Source organism: Sphaeramia orbicularis, chromosome 16 (assembly GCF_902148855.1).
Source record: "Sphaeramia orbicularis chromosome 16, fSphaOr1.1, whole genome shotgun sequence".
Classification (NCBI taxonomy): Eukaryota; Metazoa; Chordata; class Actinopteri; order Kurtiformes; family Apogonidae; genus Sphaeramia; species Sphaeramia orbicularis.
This window is the reverse complement of record NC_043972.1, coordinates 830294-851241: the sequence shown is the minus strand read 5'-3', so window position 1 is coordinate 851241 and position 20948 is coordinate 830294. Positions and strand designations below refer to the sequence as shown.

General features: G+C 38.4%; 1 protein-coding gene and 1 long non-coding RNA gene across 5 annotated transcripts in view; both read left to right on the top strand.

Annotated features, from left to right (window-relative positions):
* Positions 1-20948, top strand: part of cdk14 (cyclin dependent kinase 14) — a 461964-nt gene that overhangs the window by 235711 nt on the left and 205305 nt on the right. For all 4 annotated transcript variants that reach the window (XM_030157361.1, XM_030157362.1, XM_030157364.1 and 1 more), the window contains one exon: positions 50-173. In XM_030157361.1, coding sequence (XP_030013221.1) covers positions 50-173 — 124 coding nt within the window. The remainder of the gene's footprint in view (positions 1-49; positions 174-20948) is intronic.
* LOC115435150 (uncharacterized) lies at positions 1564-15257 on the top strand. Its single transcript, XR_003937662.1, has 3 exons — positions 1564-1677; positions 2414-2418; positions 15247-15257. It is a non-coding gene; the product is annotated as an uncharacterized LOC115435150 (long non-coding RNA).

The window sequence follows — 20948 nt, the reverse complement described above, 5'->3', positions numbered from 1 at the left end:
TCTGTGTATTAACATGTGTTTTTTTTTTTCTATTTACTTGTTTTTTCAGCTCTTCCTGTTCCAGTTACTCAGAGGCCTGTCCTACATCCACCAGAGGTACATCCTCCACCGTGACCTGAAACCACAAAACCTGCTCATCAGCGACACTGGAGAGCTCAAACTGGCTGACTTTGGTGAGTCGACTCAACGCTGACGCTCCGTATCTGTTACATGTGTGTGATTTACTCTGGGACAGACGTAAACACGACTGTACTGGCTGTGATCCTTCTCTTATGCTGTCATTAATGTCAAGAACAGTGTAATGCAGATGGAGGCTGTGCTAACATGCTGTATGCTCACTGGTTCATCCGGATGGGGCTGCTCTGACCGATAACCTACTGGGAGTTAACGCAGACTCTGCACTTTCCCTCAGCTTTGCAGTGTTTTTCACCTCATGGCCTCCACAGGGAAAGAAGCATGTCAGCAGCAGAGCAGCACACTCAGTCCTCCATCAGTGTCTAGACAGGATGGGAAAATGCTGCTTTGTTGCCACCTGCTTTTTGGCAGCTCTCAGAGCCCAATACGCAGTCAGTGGAGCTGGAAAAATGTGGACTTTAAGCAGGAAGAAAAAGCCTTAGGTTTGCACTTAGGTGCAGAAAGTGGCAGGAAACAGGAGTCATTATGAGGCTGGAGAACGCTGCAGTTAGCATCCTAGAGCCAGGAGGGTCTCATCAGCTGAAGAGGCAGGGAGAATGGCAAACAGGAGTGGACTTTGGAAGTTAATGTTTATACAGGGTCTGGGGCGCCGCTAAAGGGGGGGTGAACACAACAGATTCATGGGGCCCAACATTTGTGGGGGGGCCATAGAGCAGTGGAAGGGCCCAGTGGATACAGGTTAGAGGTTGTGAAAATTTCCTGTAAGGTTGGCTGTACATTAGAGGTGTAGAAGTCAGGAGTCGGACGTTCAAAGTATGCAAAGGTTCACTTTTGGTTTTATGTCAACGGAAGTTAGGTTACAGTTATGGATTGCACCCCCACGTATACCCCCCACCCCCGCTCAGACGGATGGACAAGTTACGTAATTCTATGAAGGGTCCACAGTGTTTACCTGTCATGGGGCCCAGAACTGGTAGTGGTGTCCCAGTAAAGGGTTCTTGGGGGGGTCCTAAAAAGTCTTGAAAGTCTTGAATTTACAAATCTGCATTTAATACCTTAAAAAAGTCTTAAAAGGTATTGAATTCGGTGTGGTAGGTCTGAAGTTATGTTGCATAAACTTGTTTGCTGTGTTGTGTGAGAATTTATATTGAAATGTGGAACCAGTTATGGCTAACTTTATGGTTTCTGGTGAAAAGTGACTGGGAACAATGGGACTCAAGGCTTTGGGTAAATAAACACATTTTCCTACATTCTAGGAGTCACACAGTTTTGAATAATTTATATTTGTTGTGGAACATCCTTTGGGTTAGGTCTACCAGGTTTGTTCAGAGATTTGGGAAATATTGATTTTTGAATTTTGAATGAATGTTTTAAATTCCTCATTGGTTTATAATGGGACACATTTCAAAGTGCTCTAACTTGAAAACAGTTGAAGATATTCATATTATTATTATTGGCAATAGATGGGAAGTCACATATGGGCTTTCATTTGGTGCCATGACCTTTGACCTTGAAAGGTCAAGTGAATGTCAGTTAATGTCTGTAAATATGCCGCTGGACTGCAGGAGCCTGGGTCGTATTATTTTCTTCCTGGTTTTGCTTTAACCCATAAAGACCCACTGCTACTTTAGTGGCACTTCCAAAATATTTCACCTTTCTTAAGGGATTTATCAACATTTATTAAATTATCATCTTCTGTATTTTGTGTTTTTTTAGTGTAAATCCAGTATTTTCTAATATTTAACTCACTGATCATATAGATGTTCATTAAAGCTCAGGTTAAAGTTGAGTGTAATTGTATTAGAAAAAGAAAAAGTAACTTTTTCAGCAAAGATATCAATAATTGAACATAAGCCAAGTGTCTCCAACCAACCGTCATTGATCCAACTCCATGGGTTTTACTGGTGAGTCAATGTTGTAGAAGATGACGGTGTTTCCATGGTAACTATGGAGCCTCTGAACGTCCAAATATGGTCATGTCTGATGACCATGAAAAGATGACAAACTGTATTTTACACCCATTCTTTACATGTATTGATAGGATTAGTGGATCAGAAATTGTTAAACAGCTTAGATCGATAGATGGTTTTGGTTTCCAGTGGGGGTCTGGCTCATCATGGGTTACGTAAACCTTCACATCTGAGTCATTTAGTCCAAACGTTCAAACTTCATCAGATGAGTTTCAGCACAGTCAAAACTGCAGGTGTGCAAAACCTCCTGTGGACTCTGGATGTGTGGTTCGGTTTGTGTCTGGTGTGAAAACCTTTGGACGGCTTAGTTAAAGTGAATTCAGGTGAAGCAGAAAATGAACTGGAAGATGGAATAACTAAGCTGAGGTATCACACAGTGAGAGGAATAAGAAGCAGAATTTGTCGTAGAAATATGGTCCAAAAGTAATAAAAAGTACACTTGAAAAAAACACATGAAAACGCACAAACTTTTAATTTATTCCGAGAGGACAGAGAATAATTCTACCTGGAGATAAAGATGGTCTGGCAGCAGAATATAAATCTGCATGATTCCTTTAATGTAGTGGCAAAGAAATGAACATGTTCCTTCATTTTTCTCTGCTGATATTGAAAAGTTGAATCGATGACACGTCTGCCTGCAAACAAATCAACGTCAAGTAGAGAAATGCATTCCGTCGGGTCAGAACAAGCGGTCATACAGCAGATGTGATGCAACGGTCTGTAATTTACCGGAAAATTATAATGGAAATGCAAACACGTATACAATACATTAGTAAACGTAAGTATCTGGATCTGGTCATTTCATCATTCAGTGGTGGAAACCTCATGCGTTTGTGATTTATTGTGTTAAGAATCCCTGTTATGGTTCCATTCTCCAAACCCACACACTCTTTTCTGCACATGCTCTGTTCCATCAAAGGCAAAACTGGATTTTTCAGCAGATAATGAAACACATCCAGGGCATGACACGTTCAAACTGTCAAGAATTTAGTTTTGTTGTATTTTTCTGGTTAACATTAACTCATAAAGACCCAGTATGACTTTTATAGCAGTTCCCAGAGGATTTTTTCTCCCTATTTAACTTTTCTGAAGTGATTTATCACCATTTATTATTACCTCCGCCAAGGAGGTTATGTTTTTGCCAGGGTTTGTTTGTCTGTTTGTTTGTTTGTTTGTTTGTTTGTTTGTTTGTTTGTTTGTCCGTTAGTGTGCAACATAACTCAAAAAGTTATGGACAGATTTTGATGAAATTTTCAGGGTTTGTTGGAAATGGGATAAGGAAGAAATGATTAAATTTTGGTGGTGATCGGGGGTGGGGGGGCCCACGGGGGGGGCCACTGATCAGCCTTGGCGGAGGTCTGCGCTCTCCGAGTGCTTCTAGTTATAATAGTAGCCTCTGGATTTGGCAAATTTTCAGTGAAAATCAAGTATTTTCTTATATTTAATTCAGTGATCATGTAGATTTTCATCAAAGTTCAGATTAAAATTGAGGATTATTAGGATTACTTTTCCGACAATCAGTAATCAATCAATAATCAATAACTGAACATAAAACAAGTGTGTCCATCCACTGTCATCCATTAAAATGACACAGTATGTTTTCACAGTAACTACTGAGCCTGTGAATGTCCAAATATGGTCATATCTGATGACCATGAAAAGATGACAGACTGTATTTTACACTAATTGTTTCCATGTATTGATAGGATTAGTGGATCAGCAGGTTTTAAACACTTCAGATCAGCAGATGCTTTTGGTCGACGGTGGATGCTCGGGTTCTGATTAGTGAAGCAAAACAGATCATCTGCATTTGTTTGTGTCCGTCTACTGCAGCCACACCTTTTGAAACTAAACATATTATTCTTCAGACATTTCAGGATAATATTTGAGATTATGTAGAATTTAAGGAGTGTCTGAAAACTTCCCCAAAAGTGCACGCTCATACAGACTCATACTGGTTATTTTCCTGGAAAGTAAAAGTTCTGCTTATTTTACATCAGATTATTGTCTGGACTGGAAACAGCACACTGCATCAGAACGTGTTTATTATTGGGTTTTAGCTGTGGAATTCTAGCCCCTTACAGAGGACAAACATGCATTCTGGGTTTCCAGAGGATGTAGTAGTTTAGCTCACTTTAGTTTACTTTAGTTCAGTTTAGTTTAGTTTAGTTTAGTTTAGTTTAGCTCAGTTTAGTTTAGTTTAGTTTAGCTCACTTTAGTTTAGTTTAGTTTAATTTAGTTTAGTTTAGCTCAGTTTAGTTTAGTTTAGTTTAGTTTAGCTCAGTTTAGTTTAGTTTAGTTTAGTTTAGTTTAGCTCAGTTTAGTTTAGTTTAGTTTAGCTCACTTTAGTTTAGTTTAGTTTAATTTAGTTTAGTTTAGTTTAGCTCAGTTTAGTTTAGTTTAGTTTAGCTCACTTTAGTTTAGTTTAGTTTAATTTAGTTTAGTTTAGCTCAGTTTAGTTTAGTTTAGTTTAGTTTAGTTTAGCTCAGTTTAGTTTAGTTTAGTTTAGTTTAGTTTAGTTTAGCTCAGTTTAGTTTAGTTTAGTTTAATTTAGTTTAGTTTAGCTCAGTTTAGTTTAGTTTAGTTTAGTTTAGCTCAGTTTAGTTTAGTTTAGTTTAGTTTAGTTTAGCTCAGTTTAGTTTAGTTTAGTTTAGTTTAGCTCAGTTTAGTTTAGTTTAGTTTAGTTTAGCTCAGTTTAGTTTAGTTTGTTTAGCTCAGTTTAGTTTAGTTTAGTTTAGTTTAGCTCAGTTTAGTTTAGTTTAGTTTAGCTCAGTTTAGTTTAGTTTGTTTAGCTCAGTTTAGCTCAGTTTAGTTTAGTTTAGCTCAGTTTAGTTTAGTTTAGTTTAGTTTAGCTCAGTTTAGTTTAGTTTAGTTTAGTTTAACTCAGTTCAGTTTAGTTTAGTTTAGTTTAGTTTAGCTCAGTTTAGTTTAGTTTAGCTCAGTTTAGTTTAGTTTAGTTTAGTTTAGCTCAGTTTAGTTTAGTTCAGTTTAGTTTAGTTTAGTTTAGTTTAGTTTAGCTCAGTTTAGTTTAGTTTAGTTTAGTTTAGTTTAGTTTAGCTCAGTTTAGTTTAGTTTAGTTTAGTTTAGTTTAGCTCAGTTTAGTTTAGTTTAGTTTAGCTCAGTTTAGTTTAGTTTAGTTTAGCTCAGTTTAGTTTAGTTTAGTTTAGTTTAGCTCAGTTTAGTTTAGTTTAGCTCAGTTTAGTTTAGTTTAGCTCAGTTTAGTTTAGTTTAGTTTAGTTTAATTTAGTTTAGTTTAGCTCACTTTAGTTTAGTTTAGCTCAGTTTAGTTTAATTTAGTTTAGTTTAGCTCAGTTTAGTTTAGTTTAGTTTAATTTAGTTTAGTTTAGTTTAGCTCAGTTTAGTTTAGTTTAGCTCAGTTTAGTTTAGTTTGATTTAGTTTAGTTCAGTTTAATTTAGTTTAGTTTAATTTAGTTTAGTTTAGTTTAATTTAGTTTAGCTCAGTTTAGTTTAATTTAGTTTAGCTCAGTTTAGTTTAGTTTAGTTTAGCTCAGTTTAGTTTAATTTAGTGTAGCTCAGTTTAGTTTAGTTTAGTTTAGCTCACTTTAGTTTAGTTTAGTTTAATTTAGTTTAGTTTAGCTCAGTTTAGTTTAGTTTAGTTTAGCTCACTTTAGTTTAGTTTAGTTTAGTTTAATTTAGTTTAGTTTAGCTCAGTTTAGTTTAGTTTAGTTTAGCTCAGTTTAGTTTAGTTTAGTTTAATTTAGTTTAGTTTAGTTTAGCTCAGTTTAGTTTAGTTTAGTTTAGCTCAGTTTAGTTTAGTTTGATTTAGTTTAGTTCAGTTTAATTTAGTTTAGTTTAGTTTAATTTAGTTTAGTTTAGTTTAGCTCAGTTTAGTTTAATTTAGTTTAGTTTAGCTCAGTTTAGTTTAATTTAGTTTAGCTCAGTTTAGTTTAGTTTAGTTTAGCTCAGTTTAGTTTAATTTAGTGTAGCTCAGTTTAGTTTAGTTTAGCTCAGTTTAGTTTAGTTCAGACACAAACATAATACAAAACCTATTGAAAAAAAAATAAAACAAGACAAACATAAAAACAGAATAATAGAAAAAGTACATAACATGGAGTGCATCCACTGCCATCCAGGTATTACCCAGGCCCCGTCCTGCATTGGTTTCTGACAACATGCAACAAAAAGATGACGTGTCCTAAATCTGGGGTTCAGATCCTGTCTTTACTGTGTCCACTGTGGATGGTTGGTCGTTTTCCATCCTATAGGCTACTGTAACAGGATCAGGCGTTTTTTCTAGTGTTGGATTTGGAGGATAAGGATGTCATGTGTGGTGCATCCATCTGTCCCAGCCTTGGTCCACGTCCAGGTGTCCAGATGACTTGTTGACCCTCTGACCTTTCCCCCTCCCTCCCCTCTCAGTATAAAGTCACCACTACAGCAGAAATATACAACCACAGATTGACTACGGAGCAGAAGCAGAGGTTCCCATCCAGTTTGGTCCGACCGTTTTCAGTGTGTTGTGTTTGTGTGGAGTTGTGGGTGTGCGGATGTGTGCGTCTGAAGAAGCCCTGCTGAAGTGGCACCATATGGCTTGGATCCACGCTCGGTAAACACTGCCTACATGGTCTGTCTGGCATCCTGGGGGGCAGACAAGCTGGCAGTCCAGCCTTCTGTACACCCCATCCATTTATCCATCCATTCATCCATTCATCCATCCGTTCATCCATCCCATCCCGACCCAGCCTTTTATCCACTCACTTCCTAAATCCCTCAAACCTCCTTCTCCTCTTCGCATCCATCTCCTCTCCAGCTATTGTAGTTTTTTGTTTTTGTTCTTATTATCGCCATATTGTTAAAATTGTACTCAGAATGTTCAAAAAGTACTAATACACACACTGAAATAATTTAGTCAAGTTGTATTAAAAAAAGAACAACAAAAAAACCCCCAAATAATAATACCAGTCCCACTGTCCCTTCTGTGTCAGAAACATTCACATATTAACCCTTAGTGGTCTGAGTCTATTCTGTCTGTTTTTCAGTCCTTTTGACTTGGCCTTTATATACTATAGAAACAAATGTTTATTATACCCATGTTTGGGATCTGTTTTTTCAGCACAACTTCATCTGTCCGTTATTTTTTCACTTTAACCTACTATAAACACATAAAAAGACAGAAAACACACAAAACATATATAAAATCCGATTTGAAAAATGTATATAATTTATTGCATAAATAACACACAGATGTTTAACGAACCTTTTCACAGACTTTAAAAGTGAATATTGGTTCCAAATATTAGGTATAGAAAATTAAAATAGTAATAAATTCAAACTATACTCAAATATTCAACATTAAAGCAGATCTTTACATAGGGTTTTTCCCTAAAAGTGCAGTAATCAAATATGGTTATCATGAGAATTAGAATTTAAACGCTAATACTAACCGTCTGTGGTTTTACCGCTGTTTATCGTTATAGCAGTGATCGTTACATCCCTAGTTGGTCTGTAATTATTGTTATGTAAGTTGATGGTTAACTGTTACCATGGTAACACCACCAGGAATGTTCTTTGTTTGTATTTTTCACACACATTTTGGTTAAATAATGTAAATACTGTCAGATGAGTTCATTCTAATTTGGTTTGGGCCTATTTTGTTCTGTTTTGTTCATTGTTCTGGTTTGAAGTCAAAGGACAGGAGTGAGTATTTAAAATGTTCTGATGTTCAGTTATTTGATGATGAGAATGGGGGTGGGGTTAAATCAGTTTTTCTTCTTCCCACTCTTTTGAGTGTCGAATGATTTTTTTTTTTTTAATTTTGAATTTGCATGTATTCTGTAAATGCTCGAAATAAACAAACGAAAAAAAAAAAGAATGAAAGCCCTCCATCCCTGCACCCAGACAGATGGGGGAGGAGGAAGAGGAGGAGGGTGGCTGCTTCATCAATAATGCAAGCCTCATATTAGTTGAGAAATATTACTGCGAGGGAAATAAGAGAGAGAGAATAATGAACAAAATACAAATGAGCAGGAGTGACAGTCCCTGGTCTGTTAGTGTGAACTGTGCTCATCAGCAAACACAAAACACCAAATCAGCCTTTGCCTGAGGGATGCCAGACGAGGAAGGTGAAGGCTGTGTGTGTGTGTGTGTGCGTGTGTGTGTGCGTGTGTGTGTGTGTGTGTGTGTGTGTGCGTGTGCGTGTGTGTGCGTGTGCGTGTGTGTGTGTGTGTGTGTGTGTCCGCGGCCTTGGCAGCAGGAATACTAACAGCCGACAGCTGAGGCTCGTGGCAGCGGTCTGTGTTGAAGGAGGCAGACAGAGGCCCGGTGTGGACAAAGGAGGCTGAATTAAGAGTTGTCGGAGCGCGCTCAGTGGGCACGAGGCAGCGCCATGACAGGACGGAGGCTACAAAGACATGGAGATGGATGGTCCTGATGAAAGAGGTGGAGGTGACGGGGCACAACCGGGCGTAGGATTAGAGTAAAAAAAAAGAAAAAAAGGCTTGTTCCTCTTTATCCCTGGGGTGTTTTCCCAGGAGCGTCACCTGGACTGAACCCAGACTCCATCACTAAACTTTTACAAGTGCTTGAACTGAACTGAAATCGACCGCTCCCATTAGTGCAGATGAGTAATGTGCACACACAGACTTCCATTTTTCATTGTCACTTCAGTGTTTGGTTTTATTTAATTCTACTCAACATTAGGGGCTGTTTTGTGTTTTACTATAGATTTCTGAAATATTTGTCACATTCTAACCATAAATGATCACTTAAAACCACAAGTAGTCATCAGTCTTTAACCTCATGTACTGTTGGTGATCAGAAAGTCAATGTTTACAATCACTTGTAAATAAGAATCTTTTCTTAATCTGTTTTAAATTAGTGTTAAGTAAAGGTTAAATAGGGGTTAAATAAAATAAACAATGTAATTTAAAATGTTTATAAAATGTCTGAGGTTTAAGTTAAATTTACTCAACCCTGATTTTTTTTTCAAAGTTTTTATAAAATTTTTCAATATTTTATGTAGATTTGTGAAATATTTGTCATATTCTGACTCTAAATAATTGGTTTAAACCACGATTCTCTAAAAAAAAAAAAAAGAAGCTAAATATCACTCCTTTAATTAATTTATCACATAGATTTTCCTTCTGCTCAAGTTTCCGTGACTGTTTTCTTGCATTTGCGGTGTGCACATCACTTTAAAAATCTGAAAATGGCAAAATAATAAAAGGTTTTGGACTCGGTCTACCACATTCCTCTGCAGTTTACTATTCCAACCACTAATATGAGTGTCGTGTCAGATTCCTGTGTGATTTTAAACCCATATTTATGAGGACAGAACATGCATCAGATCACTAACACATACACAGTATTTCCCACCACACCATCCTGTCGCCAAGGTAACCACCATCGATCATCACTAACACAGACGTCTCTGTTGATTTAGTGTAAAATACAACACTGCTGACTGAAGAGCGTTACCTCACAGCCATCTTCTGTTACTATCTGTGGTGGTGGTTGTGATCAGACCTGGAGTTTGTTCTCCAGCTCTTTTATCCAGATTTAGATTCAGCGCCGATCCATCAGACCGACGTGAACATGGAATGAGGATGTTCACGGATCCCTGAGGATGTTGTGACTAATTCCACTCAACATCTTCAAATGTTGCTGCCAGTTCTTCCCAGGGCCAAATTAAAAGTGCAGATCGTTCCGCAGAATTTGGCTTTGTTTAACTTATGCGTCACAGCTGGGTAGTCAGTTGTGGGGTTTCATAATTTGGAGCTCATCATCATTTACAAACACCGCTCGGATCACTTTCGACACAACGACTTTAATAAAAAGCAGAGTCTAAAGACATTTACACGCCACAGGATTTCCATTCATGAATGAACATGTTCATATATTTTTTGTGTTGTTTGTTTATTAATAAAACCCCTTCAGCTTTGGTATTGGAGTAGATGTTCTTCCTGGAGGTCACAGTTAACACAGCCACCAGAGGCTTGCATAAACACATCTGTCTACTTCATTCTATCGACAGCGCTGAAATAAAGATACATTGGGCAGTTTCCACCAGTATGACTTTGTGTAGCACAGTGCTGTAGTGTTCATGTTCAGCTCCACGTTCTCCTCACACCTCTGTCATCACAAACTGTTCTATGGAGGTTGAATCCATGAATCCTTTTAGTACCTTGGCCAAGATACTGGTGAAGATCTAGAGTTGGTCCTCCAGCACCTTCAATGGCAGCCCACTGCTCCTAATGTGCTAAGTGCTAATGCTAATAGCTCATGCTAATGCATTACAATGACTTTTCCGTTGATCATTTTAAAGCATAAGGACCCACTGTTACTTCTGTGGCAGTTCCCAAATTATTTTTTTCTCTATATTTAACCTTCCTTCAGCAATCTATCACCATTTATTCTAATATTATTGTCTGTATTTTGTGTTTTTTTCAGAGAAAATCTGATATTTTCCTATATTTAATTTACTGATCACGTAGATGTTCACAAAAGCTCAGTACAGATGATCATCATTATTATCAAAATGGAGAAAACTGAAGAAAAAGTCAGTTTTTCAGTCAAATCTCTCATGAACTGAACATAACCCCAGTGTTTCCATCCACTGTCATTGATCCAACTCCATGGGTTTGACTGGTGAATCAATGTTGTAGAAGATGACGGTGTTTCCATGGTAACTACGGAGCCTCTGAACGTCCGAATGGGTCATATCTGATGACCATGAAAACATGAAGAACTGTATTTGACACCAATTATTGACACATATTGATAGGATTAGTGAATTAACAGGTATTAAACAGTATTTTTTTTTTTTTTTTTTTTTGCCAGTTACTGTCTGGGTCTTTATGGGTTAACTATTCATTCATTCATTTTCTGAACCCACTTTATCCTCACTAGGGTCACGGGGGTCGCTTGGAGCCTATCCCAGCTACATAGGGGCGAAGGCGGGGTACACCCTGGACAAGTTGCCAGTTCATCGCAGGGCGGGTTAACTACCATTCTGGAATTAGACTAATATACTTCTGGGTGGATTTGCTAGATCTTTTGTGGCACAAAAACACAGGATATTGTGACATTGCTTTTGCAAAATAGTGTCAGGAGTGAAATGGTCTTTGTGAAGCATGTGCACACCAGGGACTAATTACACTAATGCTAATATCCCATGATGCAAAGCAGTGAAGCTGGATACTGTAAGTGAAAGGATAGTTTGTGTGTAACAGGATGCACCATATCTTTAACTTCAAAGACAGGACAGGGAATTAGTACTGTACTCTTCATGATTTATTGCAATAAATAAATAAATAAATAAATGGAATATAACAAACAGGTGAACAGATGATATTTTTTTTTCCAGATTGATGTGATGTGGCAAAATAACAACACTCGCATCACATCAGAACAGCGATGGAGATACTTTTTTGTCTCTTTTTAGCCTCTTTTTATCAGTTGACAAAGGAATTAATGGAGGATTGACAGCTCATGCAGTGTAATTTTATAATTTCTTCAAGAACGGCATATTCATAAAAACTTTGTGAAGATGAGGGTTAGATGTCTGAATGATGCGAAATCCATCATATTTTCTGATGAATGAGCTGTTGAAACCTCTTTAGAGTTTTTATTAAACAACTGCCACAACGATTGCACGTTCTCACCAGGACTGGTATTAATAAAATGTTCACAGGCGAATACTTAGCATTTTCATCTTGTTTACTCCTGGTATTTCCAGTGTGTAAAGACATAAAATCAAAAAATATTCAGTGTCTGGCAAGGACATTTCAAGCATATCTGGCTACACATTCATAAAATGGATAATCATTTCATAAATAGGTATTCATTGTCCCCAGAGAACGGATACCGCTGCTTTTGATGAGAATTCATGCTTCGTCCTTATAAACCCAAAAAGCAGTACTGTCACTGTATTATTTGTGCCCCAGAAACGCCAAAATCCAACTGGCAGATTAAAACCCCCACAAGGGGTAGATTTAAATATCCTCACTGACTTAACTCCATGTGCCTGGTATTTATCTTCACAGCTCATGAGAATGTCATATAATTAAAGCACCAGTACGTTCAACCCTTTTCTGTCTGTGGCTGTAATGAGCATTTGAGTAAACTGCATTTGTTTGGTAGTTTAATGCCTCCACTGGTAGTGAGTTACCTCAGGCTACTGCGATCAAACTACCAATTATCAATCTAATTAGCAAGTCTGACAGTATAGACCAGTGTTTTTCAACCTTTGGGTCGGGACCCCATGTGGGGTCACCAGGAATTCAAATGGGGTCGCCTGAAATTTATAGTAATTGATAAAAAAAACAAAAAAACAACAACTTTCTAATAAAAAATATTTGGTGAGTTGACAGAGACAGTCACAACACATAAAAGACAAACTGTGAGTCTGAAACTGAAGCACTGTGGTTCTGTTCATCTGTGGTTCTGTTTCTGTGTGCTTCTGTTCATCTGTGGTTCTGTTTCTGTGTGGTTCTGTTCATCTGTGGTTCTGTTCATCTGTGGTTCTGTTTCTGTGTGGTTCTGTTCATCTGTGGTTCTGTTCATCTGTGGTTCTGTTTCTGTGTGGTTCTGTTCATCTGTGGTTCTGTTTCTGTGTGGTTCTGTTCATCTGTGGTTCTGTTCATCTGTGGTTCTGTTCATCTGTGGTTCTGTTTCTGTGTGGTTCTGTTTCTGTGTGGTTCTGTTCATCTGTGGTTCTGTTCATCTGTGGTTCTGTTTCTGTGTGGTTCTGTTCATCTGTGGTTCTGTTCATCTGTGGTTCTGTTTCTGTGTGGTTCTGTTCATGTGTGGTTCTGTTTCTGTGTGGTTCTGTTCATCTGTGGTTCTGTTTCTGTGTGGTTCTGTTCATGTGTGGTTCTGTTCATCTGTGGTTCTGTTTCTGTGTGGTTCTGTTCATCTGTGGTTCTGTTTCTGTGTGGTTCTGTTCATGTGTGGTTCTGTTCATCTGTGGTTCTGTTTCTGTGTGGTTCTGTTCATGTGTGGTTCTGTTTCTGTGTGGTTCTGTTTCTGTGTGGTTCTGTTCATCTGTGGTTCTGTTTCTGTGTGGTTCTGTTCATCTGTGGTTCTGTTTCTGTGTGCTTCTGTTCATCTGTGGTTCTGTTTCTGTGTGGTTCTGTTCATGTGTGGTTCTGTTTCTGTGTGGTTCTGTTCATGTGTGGTTCTGTTCATGTGTGGTTCTGTTTCTGTGTGGTTCTGTTCATGTGTGGTTCTGTTTCTGTGTGGTTCTGTTCATCTGTGGTTCTGTTTCTGTGTGCTTCTGTTTCTGTGTGCTTCTGTTCATGTGTGGTTCTGTTCATGTGTGGTTCTGTTCATCTGTGGTTCTGTTTCTGTGTGGTTCTGTTCATGTGTGGTTCTGTTTCTGTGTGGTTCTGTTCATCTGTGGTTCTGTTTCTGTGTGGTTCTGTTCATGTGTGGTTCTGTTTCTGTGTGGTTCTGTTTCTGTGTGGTTCTGTTCATCTGTGGTTCTGTTCATCTGTGGTTCTGTTCATCTGTGCTTCTGTTTCTGTGTGGTTCTGTTTCTGTGTGCTTCTGTTCATCTGTGGTTCTGTTTCTGTGTGCTTCTGTTCATCTGTGGTTCTGTTTCTGTGTGGTTCTGTTCATCTGTGGTTCTGTTTCTGTGTAGTTCTGTTTCTGTGTGGTTCTGTTCATGTGTGGTTCTGTTCATCTGTGGTTCTGTTTCTGTGTGGTTCTGTTCATGTGTGGTTCTGTTTCTGTGTGCTTCTGTTCATGTGTGGTTCTGTTTCTGTGTGGTTCTGTTCATGTGTGGTTCTGTTTCTGTGTGGTTCTGTTCATGTGTGGTTCTGTTCATCTGTGGTTCTGTTTCTGTGTGGTTCTGTTCATGTGTGGTTCTGTTTCTGTGTGCTTCTGTTCATCTGTGGTTCTGTTTCTGTGTGGTTCTGTTCATCTGTGGTTCTGTTTCTGTGTGGTTCTGTTCATCTGTGGTTCTGTTTCTATGTGGTTCTGTTCATGTGTGGTTATGTTTCTGTGTGGTTCTGTTCATGTGTGGTTCTGTTCATCTGTGGTTCTGTTTCTGTGTGGTTCTGTTCATGTGTGGTTCTGTTCATGTGTGGTTCTGTTTCTGTGTGGTTCTGTTCATCTGTGGTTCTGTTTCTGTGTGCTTCTGTTCATCTGTGGTTCTGTTTCTGTGTGGTTCTGTTCATCTGTGGTTCTGTTTCTGTGTGGTTCTGTTTCTGTGTGGTTCTGTTCATCTGTGGTTCTGTTTCTGTGTGGTTCTGTTTCTGTGTGGTTCTGTTTCTGTGTGGTTCTGTTCATCTGTGGTTCTGTTTCTGTGTGGTTCTGTTTCTGTGTGCTTCTGTTCATCTGTGGTTCTGTTTCTGTGTGGTTCTGTTCATCTGTGGTTCTGTTTCTGTGTGCTTCTGTTCATCTGTGGTTCTGTTTCTGTGTGCTTCTGTTCATCTGTGGTTCTGTTTCTGTGTGGTTCTGTTCATCTGTGGTTCTGTTCATGTGTGGTTCTGTTCATCTGTGGTTCTGTTTCTGTGTGGTTCTGTTCATGTGTGGTTCTGTTTCTGTGTCACATGTTCATTGTGGTCAGTTTCAGATGCTGCAGCTCTTTCATGAGTCCTAGTTTGAGTTCTTGTTTTTTCAGTATTAACTGTCCTCCTTGTAAACTGTCCTAAAATCCTCCCTTTGTGCAGTAATCTACACCTGGCTTTTCTGCCTCCATCTATAATAATATACATTATATAGACTAAATGTCATCTAAAATTCATGTTTATTTGCAACATAGTAGCAAACTATTACATGATCAAAAACAAATTTTAGCAAAAAAAAAAAAAAAAAGTCTCTGTTTTGAATGCCTGGGGTCGTCAGAAATTTGTGATGTAAAAATGGGGTTACGAGCCAAACAAGGTTGGAAACCACTGACGTAGACTGTACAGCGGTGTCAAGTAATGATGTACAAATATTTCATTACCTTACTTAAGTAGAAATTTGGGTTATCTATACTTTATTGGGGTAATTATTTTTCAGCTGACTTTTCACTTCTACTCCTTAGATTTTCACACAGTTATCTGTACTTTCTGCTCCTTACATTTTAAAAATAGCGTCGTTACTCATATTTCATTTTGGTTTGTTTTTATTCCAGCTTGTCATCGATCAAACAAAAAAAAACTATCCAGATAAATCGCACCATCCGGATAAGAGTGAATTTGATTGTGGTTGGATGAGAAGTATAAACGTGTACCATTCCGACACCCTGTTGGTTTGTACGCGATCCACCGCACCTGCACCACACAAATCACCTCACACTCCAGAGAGGACATAGCAGACGTATGTAGCGTATGTCGCCTCGTCTGAACATGTCTGCGGCAGAGACTCAAGAGAACTCGAGCAAAATGTCCCAACCAGGCTGTAGTTGATTTACTGTTAATTTATGCATGAAAGGGTTAAGTAGTTTTGAAAGCAGTACTTTTACACTTCTACTTGAGTACAAAGCTTGAGCTGATACTTCAACTTCTGCAGAAGTCTTTTTAAACTCTAGTATCTGTACTTGTACCTCAGTAATGAATGTGAATACCTTTGACACCTCTGAGTCTGTATCAGAAAAATGAATACTTGGAGGATTGTGTTTCTTTTTTTTTTTTAGAGGAATCCAACTTTTTGTGCGGCCACTCTGATAATATCCGAAGTGTTGCAGGAAGTGTTGGTGTTGTTCGTTTCTGGGGCAGTACTCGTCACTTGGTAACAGGGAAAAATGTGGGAGAAGCTTGTTGTGGCTTCGTCTGTGAGGTTTATTATAGTCCTGGAACCAGGCTCGGGTGGAAATGTGAAACAAACAGATACAAAGAGTAGTGGGGTGTTGGGAGTCGACCATACGACAGCGGTCAGAGTGGTGATATGTTCTCTGAAGTAAACCCATCACTGTTGTTTTTCCGCTAGAATAAGAATGTTATATGGACACAGGCCTGTAGCTGTATTGTCTGTTTCTGTGTTTTATGGCTGACGTCCAACCAGACAAAGGCTACATTTAGCAAATCCTACATTCAACTCCACACTATATCCTTATGAGGACAGCCCAGGTGGGAAAGTAACAAAGTAGTGACATGTGATAATGAAATACATGGGAGAGTCTTCGGATGTATTAGAAAGGAAACATTGATTGGAACAAGCTCTTGAGAAGTGATTCCTCAGTACAGGAGGTTGAATAGTCTGGTTCTAAATGCATTTCCCATTGATAAACATAATGTTGTTCAAGTATCAGAAGTCAGTCATTGGTCCAGGATGGAGGATGGACTCAGTGTGTCTCAGTGAAACTGGTCGAATTGTGCAAATACATTCACCAAACCTGCAAAACAAGTGATAGCAACTGATACGTGGATTTTCCTAAAGGAGGCCGACGCAGATTATTTAGCAAACACATGCTTCATTTTCTTCATGTCTGTAATGTCTATATGCAGTGAAGCTGCACCTGAAACATGAAATCCAGGTGTGTAGATCAGTGTATGACGTTGCAGTAGATCGAAATCAGCACCGATACATTTGGGAAACAGGCCAGACTGACGTTATGTAAAGACTACAGTTCCACAACCAACATTTAAAGGGCTCATATTTATTAAACCCACTGTTATCAGTCTGGGCTTCATTTCTTTGTGTATTTGGACCCTAATAGTTCAGACAGTTTGAATTTGAACCCTCCAGCTGCTGCAAGACCAAATTCATCCTGGCAAAAATCGAGTGGATTTCTACAACCCGTTTCAATTCCTTCTTACTGTGTTACGTTTTATAACTAGTTCCATCACGACATTTGCACAGAGAAGGTCCAGACTTCGGACGAACATTCCTCCAGTTCAACGTAACAGTTTGTCAGCAGCAGCGGTCGTAGCAAAAACTGAAAATATGTCCAGACTTTGAGACGAATGCCTCAAATGTTCAGTTCTTGGTTGTATTAACGAACACAAGCGGCTGAACCGGACAAAAAGCACAGCCAATCACCTGGAGGGGGTGGGGCATGATGGGGCTCATTTGCATTTAAAGGGCCAGCGCTCCAAACCACCTTTGTGATGTCATTACTCAGAAATAGTGTTGCAGATGGACCTGTGGAGTTGAATGAATGAAGAATTCAGAGCCAAGCAGAGCATTTACAGTTTATGGAGAGCACAGGGACATGCATAATTCTATTTAAAAGAACAAATTATCACTCCTTTAATGTAAAACAAGTTTACAGCTGAACTTGTTGTTGCTGCTTCACCTTCATGACAGATTAAAGCCTCTACGTCTCCTGCGTCCAGTATTAAACACGGTGTAAACTACAGGAAGTAGCTGAAACTAGTAAAGCAGGTAAACAAAAATCCACCCCTGTCTGATGAATGAATTTCCTGCACTAACTAGTGTATACTTTAGAAGTAATTTCTGAGAGACATCCTTTTATTTAGGCTAAAACTTTAGACTAAGAAGAGCTGAACTCCTGTAACTGCCTAAAATGTAACACAGTCTCCATTTTCCATACTTGTGGGAAAGTCATTTGGCTTGTTCTGTGACAGTAAGTTTCCCTCAGTGTTTACACACATGACTATCTGACTGCCATCATTATTCTGTCCTGTAATGATGTGTACATCTTAGCGGGGAGGACCGGTTTCCCATCAGCCTCGGCGTCTGCGTCCAGAGCGGCGTATACTCGTTGTGGATGCTCGATCCAGATGCTCCCCTCTGCTCCGCTGTGGCTTTAGTCGCTTTTTAATGAGCTGCTTAAACTACCCACACATAAATGAGGCTTTGAGGAGCCCACATGTTTCATATCAAGGACAGGACTAATTGAGGCCAACTAAGCAGCGTGCGGGGGGGTCATCTGTATTGTTTGTGTGTAGCTGTGTGGGCCATAATCACTGTTCACGCACAGACACACACTGGAACATACATGTTATAATAATAAAACAACAGACTTTGACTTTGGTTTGGTTCAACTCTGGGGATTCTCTTCTAGATCAGGGCTGTCAAACTCAGTTTAGTTCAGGGCCACATTCACCCCAGTGTGATCTCAAGTGGGCCGGACCAGTCAAATACTAACAGTACAGTTACATGAGGATAACGGTTACATCCACAGTGTTTCCTTAAACATCTGAAAAACATGAACAACTTGAAATATCTCAGGAAAAAACAGGTCAATTTAACAATATTCTGCCTCACTTTATCATTTACACATGTGCATTACAACTGACATTACAATTACAAATACAGAAAACATGTAGTAACAGGCAGAATATTGGTCAAATTACATTTACTTCTCTTAACACATTTCAGGTTCTTCATATTTGTTCAAGTTATTCACATTTTTTGGTTGTTAATATAAAGATTTTCATGTAATTGTACTTTTTTTACACTAAAACAAAGATCAGTTGTCATTATTTGTAGGTTATTATGATAATATTTTACTGGTCTGACCCAATTGAGATTTAATTGGTCTGTATGTGGAACCTGAATTAAAATGAGTTTTACACCATTGATTGATAATTTCTTGAGTGTAATTTTACAGCCAGACTGGACCCTGTGGTGGGCTGGACTGGACCCTTTGGTGGGTCAGACTGGACCCTTTGGTGGGCTGGACTGGACCCTTTGGTGGGTCGGACTGGACCCTGTGGTGGGCTGGACTGGACCCTTTGGTGGGTCGGACTGGACCCTTTGGTGGGTCGGACTGGACCCTGTGGTGGGCTGGACTGGACCCTTTGGTGGGTCGGACTGGACCCTTTGGTGGGTCAGACTGGACCCTTTGGTGGGCCAGATTTGGCCCCCGGGCCACATGTTTGACACCTGTGTTCTAGATGGTTACAGGAGTATACATGTGTTAGTTTTGCAGTTTTTTCTGCCACATTATTAAGTTTTAGATGGTTTGTTTTGTTTTGTTTTTTACATTATAACATTAGCACATGCTTTGCTTATAGTGATTTTTAGCTCCAAGTCTTTTTTTATTGGTATTTATGCAGAGACTATGCAGACATTGTGTTACAGACATGAATCAGTACAAACAGAAACAGTCCCCACCCCCCACTTCCTACCCATGCTCCAACAGAGCCCCACCCCTAACAAAAAAAAAAAAAAATCACTACCATTTCACAGATTGGCTTTAATTCTGCGTACAACCACATATATCGTACACATTGTAAAAGGGGGGACATTTTTTAATGTATACATGCTTATAGTAGTTTAACTGCACATAAACCTTGTTGCAGTTAACCCTGTAAAACCTGAACCATTACATCACTGACAGAACATTCCAGTTCTTTGAAACTGGTCCTTCTGAACAACCCCCATTTTTTTTTTTTTTTTTTTTTTTTTTGGTAAATTTCAGTTTCCATGTATGAGTTTCTGTTCTGTGTGAATGTAGCCTAATAGAATATGAACATCTGAGCATGAGCTTAAACTGTAACTTCTGTAAAACATCACTGTATTTATTTTTTGTACCAGTGAAGCCAAATGTTAAATTTTATCACTAAAATTTGTATTAGTTTTTTACAGTGGAACGTTTTCTGATGTAGCACTACATCCTGTTCTGATCAAATAAAAATGTGTTTAGTATTTGTGCATATTTATGGTATAATTACAATTTTCTGGGAAATAATCTTAAAAAAAAAAAAAAAAAAGAAACAAAACAAACAAAAATATCGCCGTGTTAGCAGTATTGGGATATATCACAATATGTTGTATCACGATTCTAGTATTGTGATTTGTATCATACTGCCAGATTCTTGCCAATACACACCCCTAGTTGCAATTCTATACTCTTACTTCTTATGAGAAATTAATGGAAAACAGCAGCAGTTTGCACCTATAGGACAAAAAATGTTTCAAATACTAAACATTTAACTGAAGAAACAACATTTGTAAAGGATCAGCTACTGATAAATCCACCAAACTGTCGCTTATGCTGCAGATACTCACAGTTCTAGGTATTTTAATCCTTATTTCCTGTTTATTTTTCACACATTTTGTTACAGTTCTATTTAGCACGTATAAATAACCTCTCTGGCATCAATAAATGGTTCATTAATCCCTAATTCTTATTTTATTAATCAAAGGTGGTGTGTTTTTTAGGTTGAAGGAAAAAAACATTTACTGTCAAACACATCACATCCTCTTTTACCCAAGACACTGAGACATAAGATTAAAAACTATGAGGATTTGCATTCAGAGGCTGTGGGATTTATTAATTGTTTTTATGATAAATAACACTGGCTGTGCCTTTTGTCCTTTAAAGTCTCTAAATAAATGTTTGAGATCCTCTTTTTACTCTGGTAAATTAGATGTTCGTGGCCTGAATGCAGTTTATTGTTATGTTTTTTAGGTCCATTTGACTCCAGACTGTTTTAGAAGAAGATTTCTGCTGCAATATCCACTCACCAAAACCAACTAAAACAAATACACCTTCATCCTTTCAGCAATTCAGTCAAGTTCATCATGTGTCATCTTTTAATGTTTTTAAATTATTTATTATTTGAATTATTTTATTCTTAACACTGCACTTTACCTGGTTTTCTGTTGTATTTCAGTTCATTTCAATGCAAGCTACTTTATCTCCATAGGGCCATTTATTGTTTATTATCATATTGTATTATTGTATTGAATGTTCCATACATTATATGGATAAAAATACTCCTGCAGCTTATAGGACTTCCCATTCCTGTACATTACAAGTATTATGAAGTTTAAAGACTGATTTTGTCTTCCAGAGAGTTGAGGTTTAAAAGTATTATTTATGGACAGAACATGACAAAATTCTCAGAAAACTGCGGGTCCAACATTTCAAACAGTTGTAATTCATTCGTCCATCCATGTTCTGAACTGTTTGGACCTTGTGAGGGTCGTGGGGTTCCTGGAGCCCATCCCAGCTACCAACGGGTGAAGGCGGGTTCA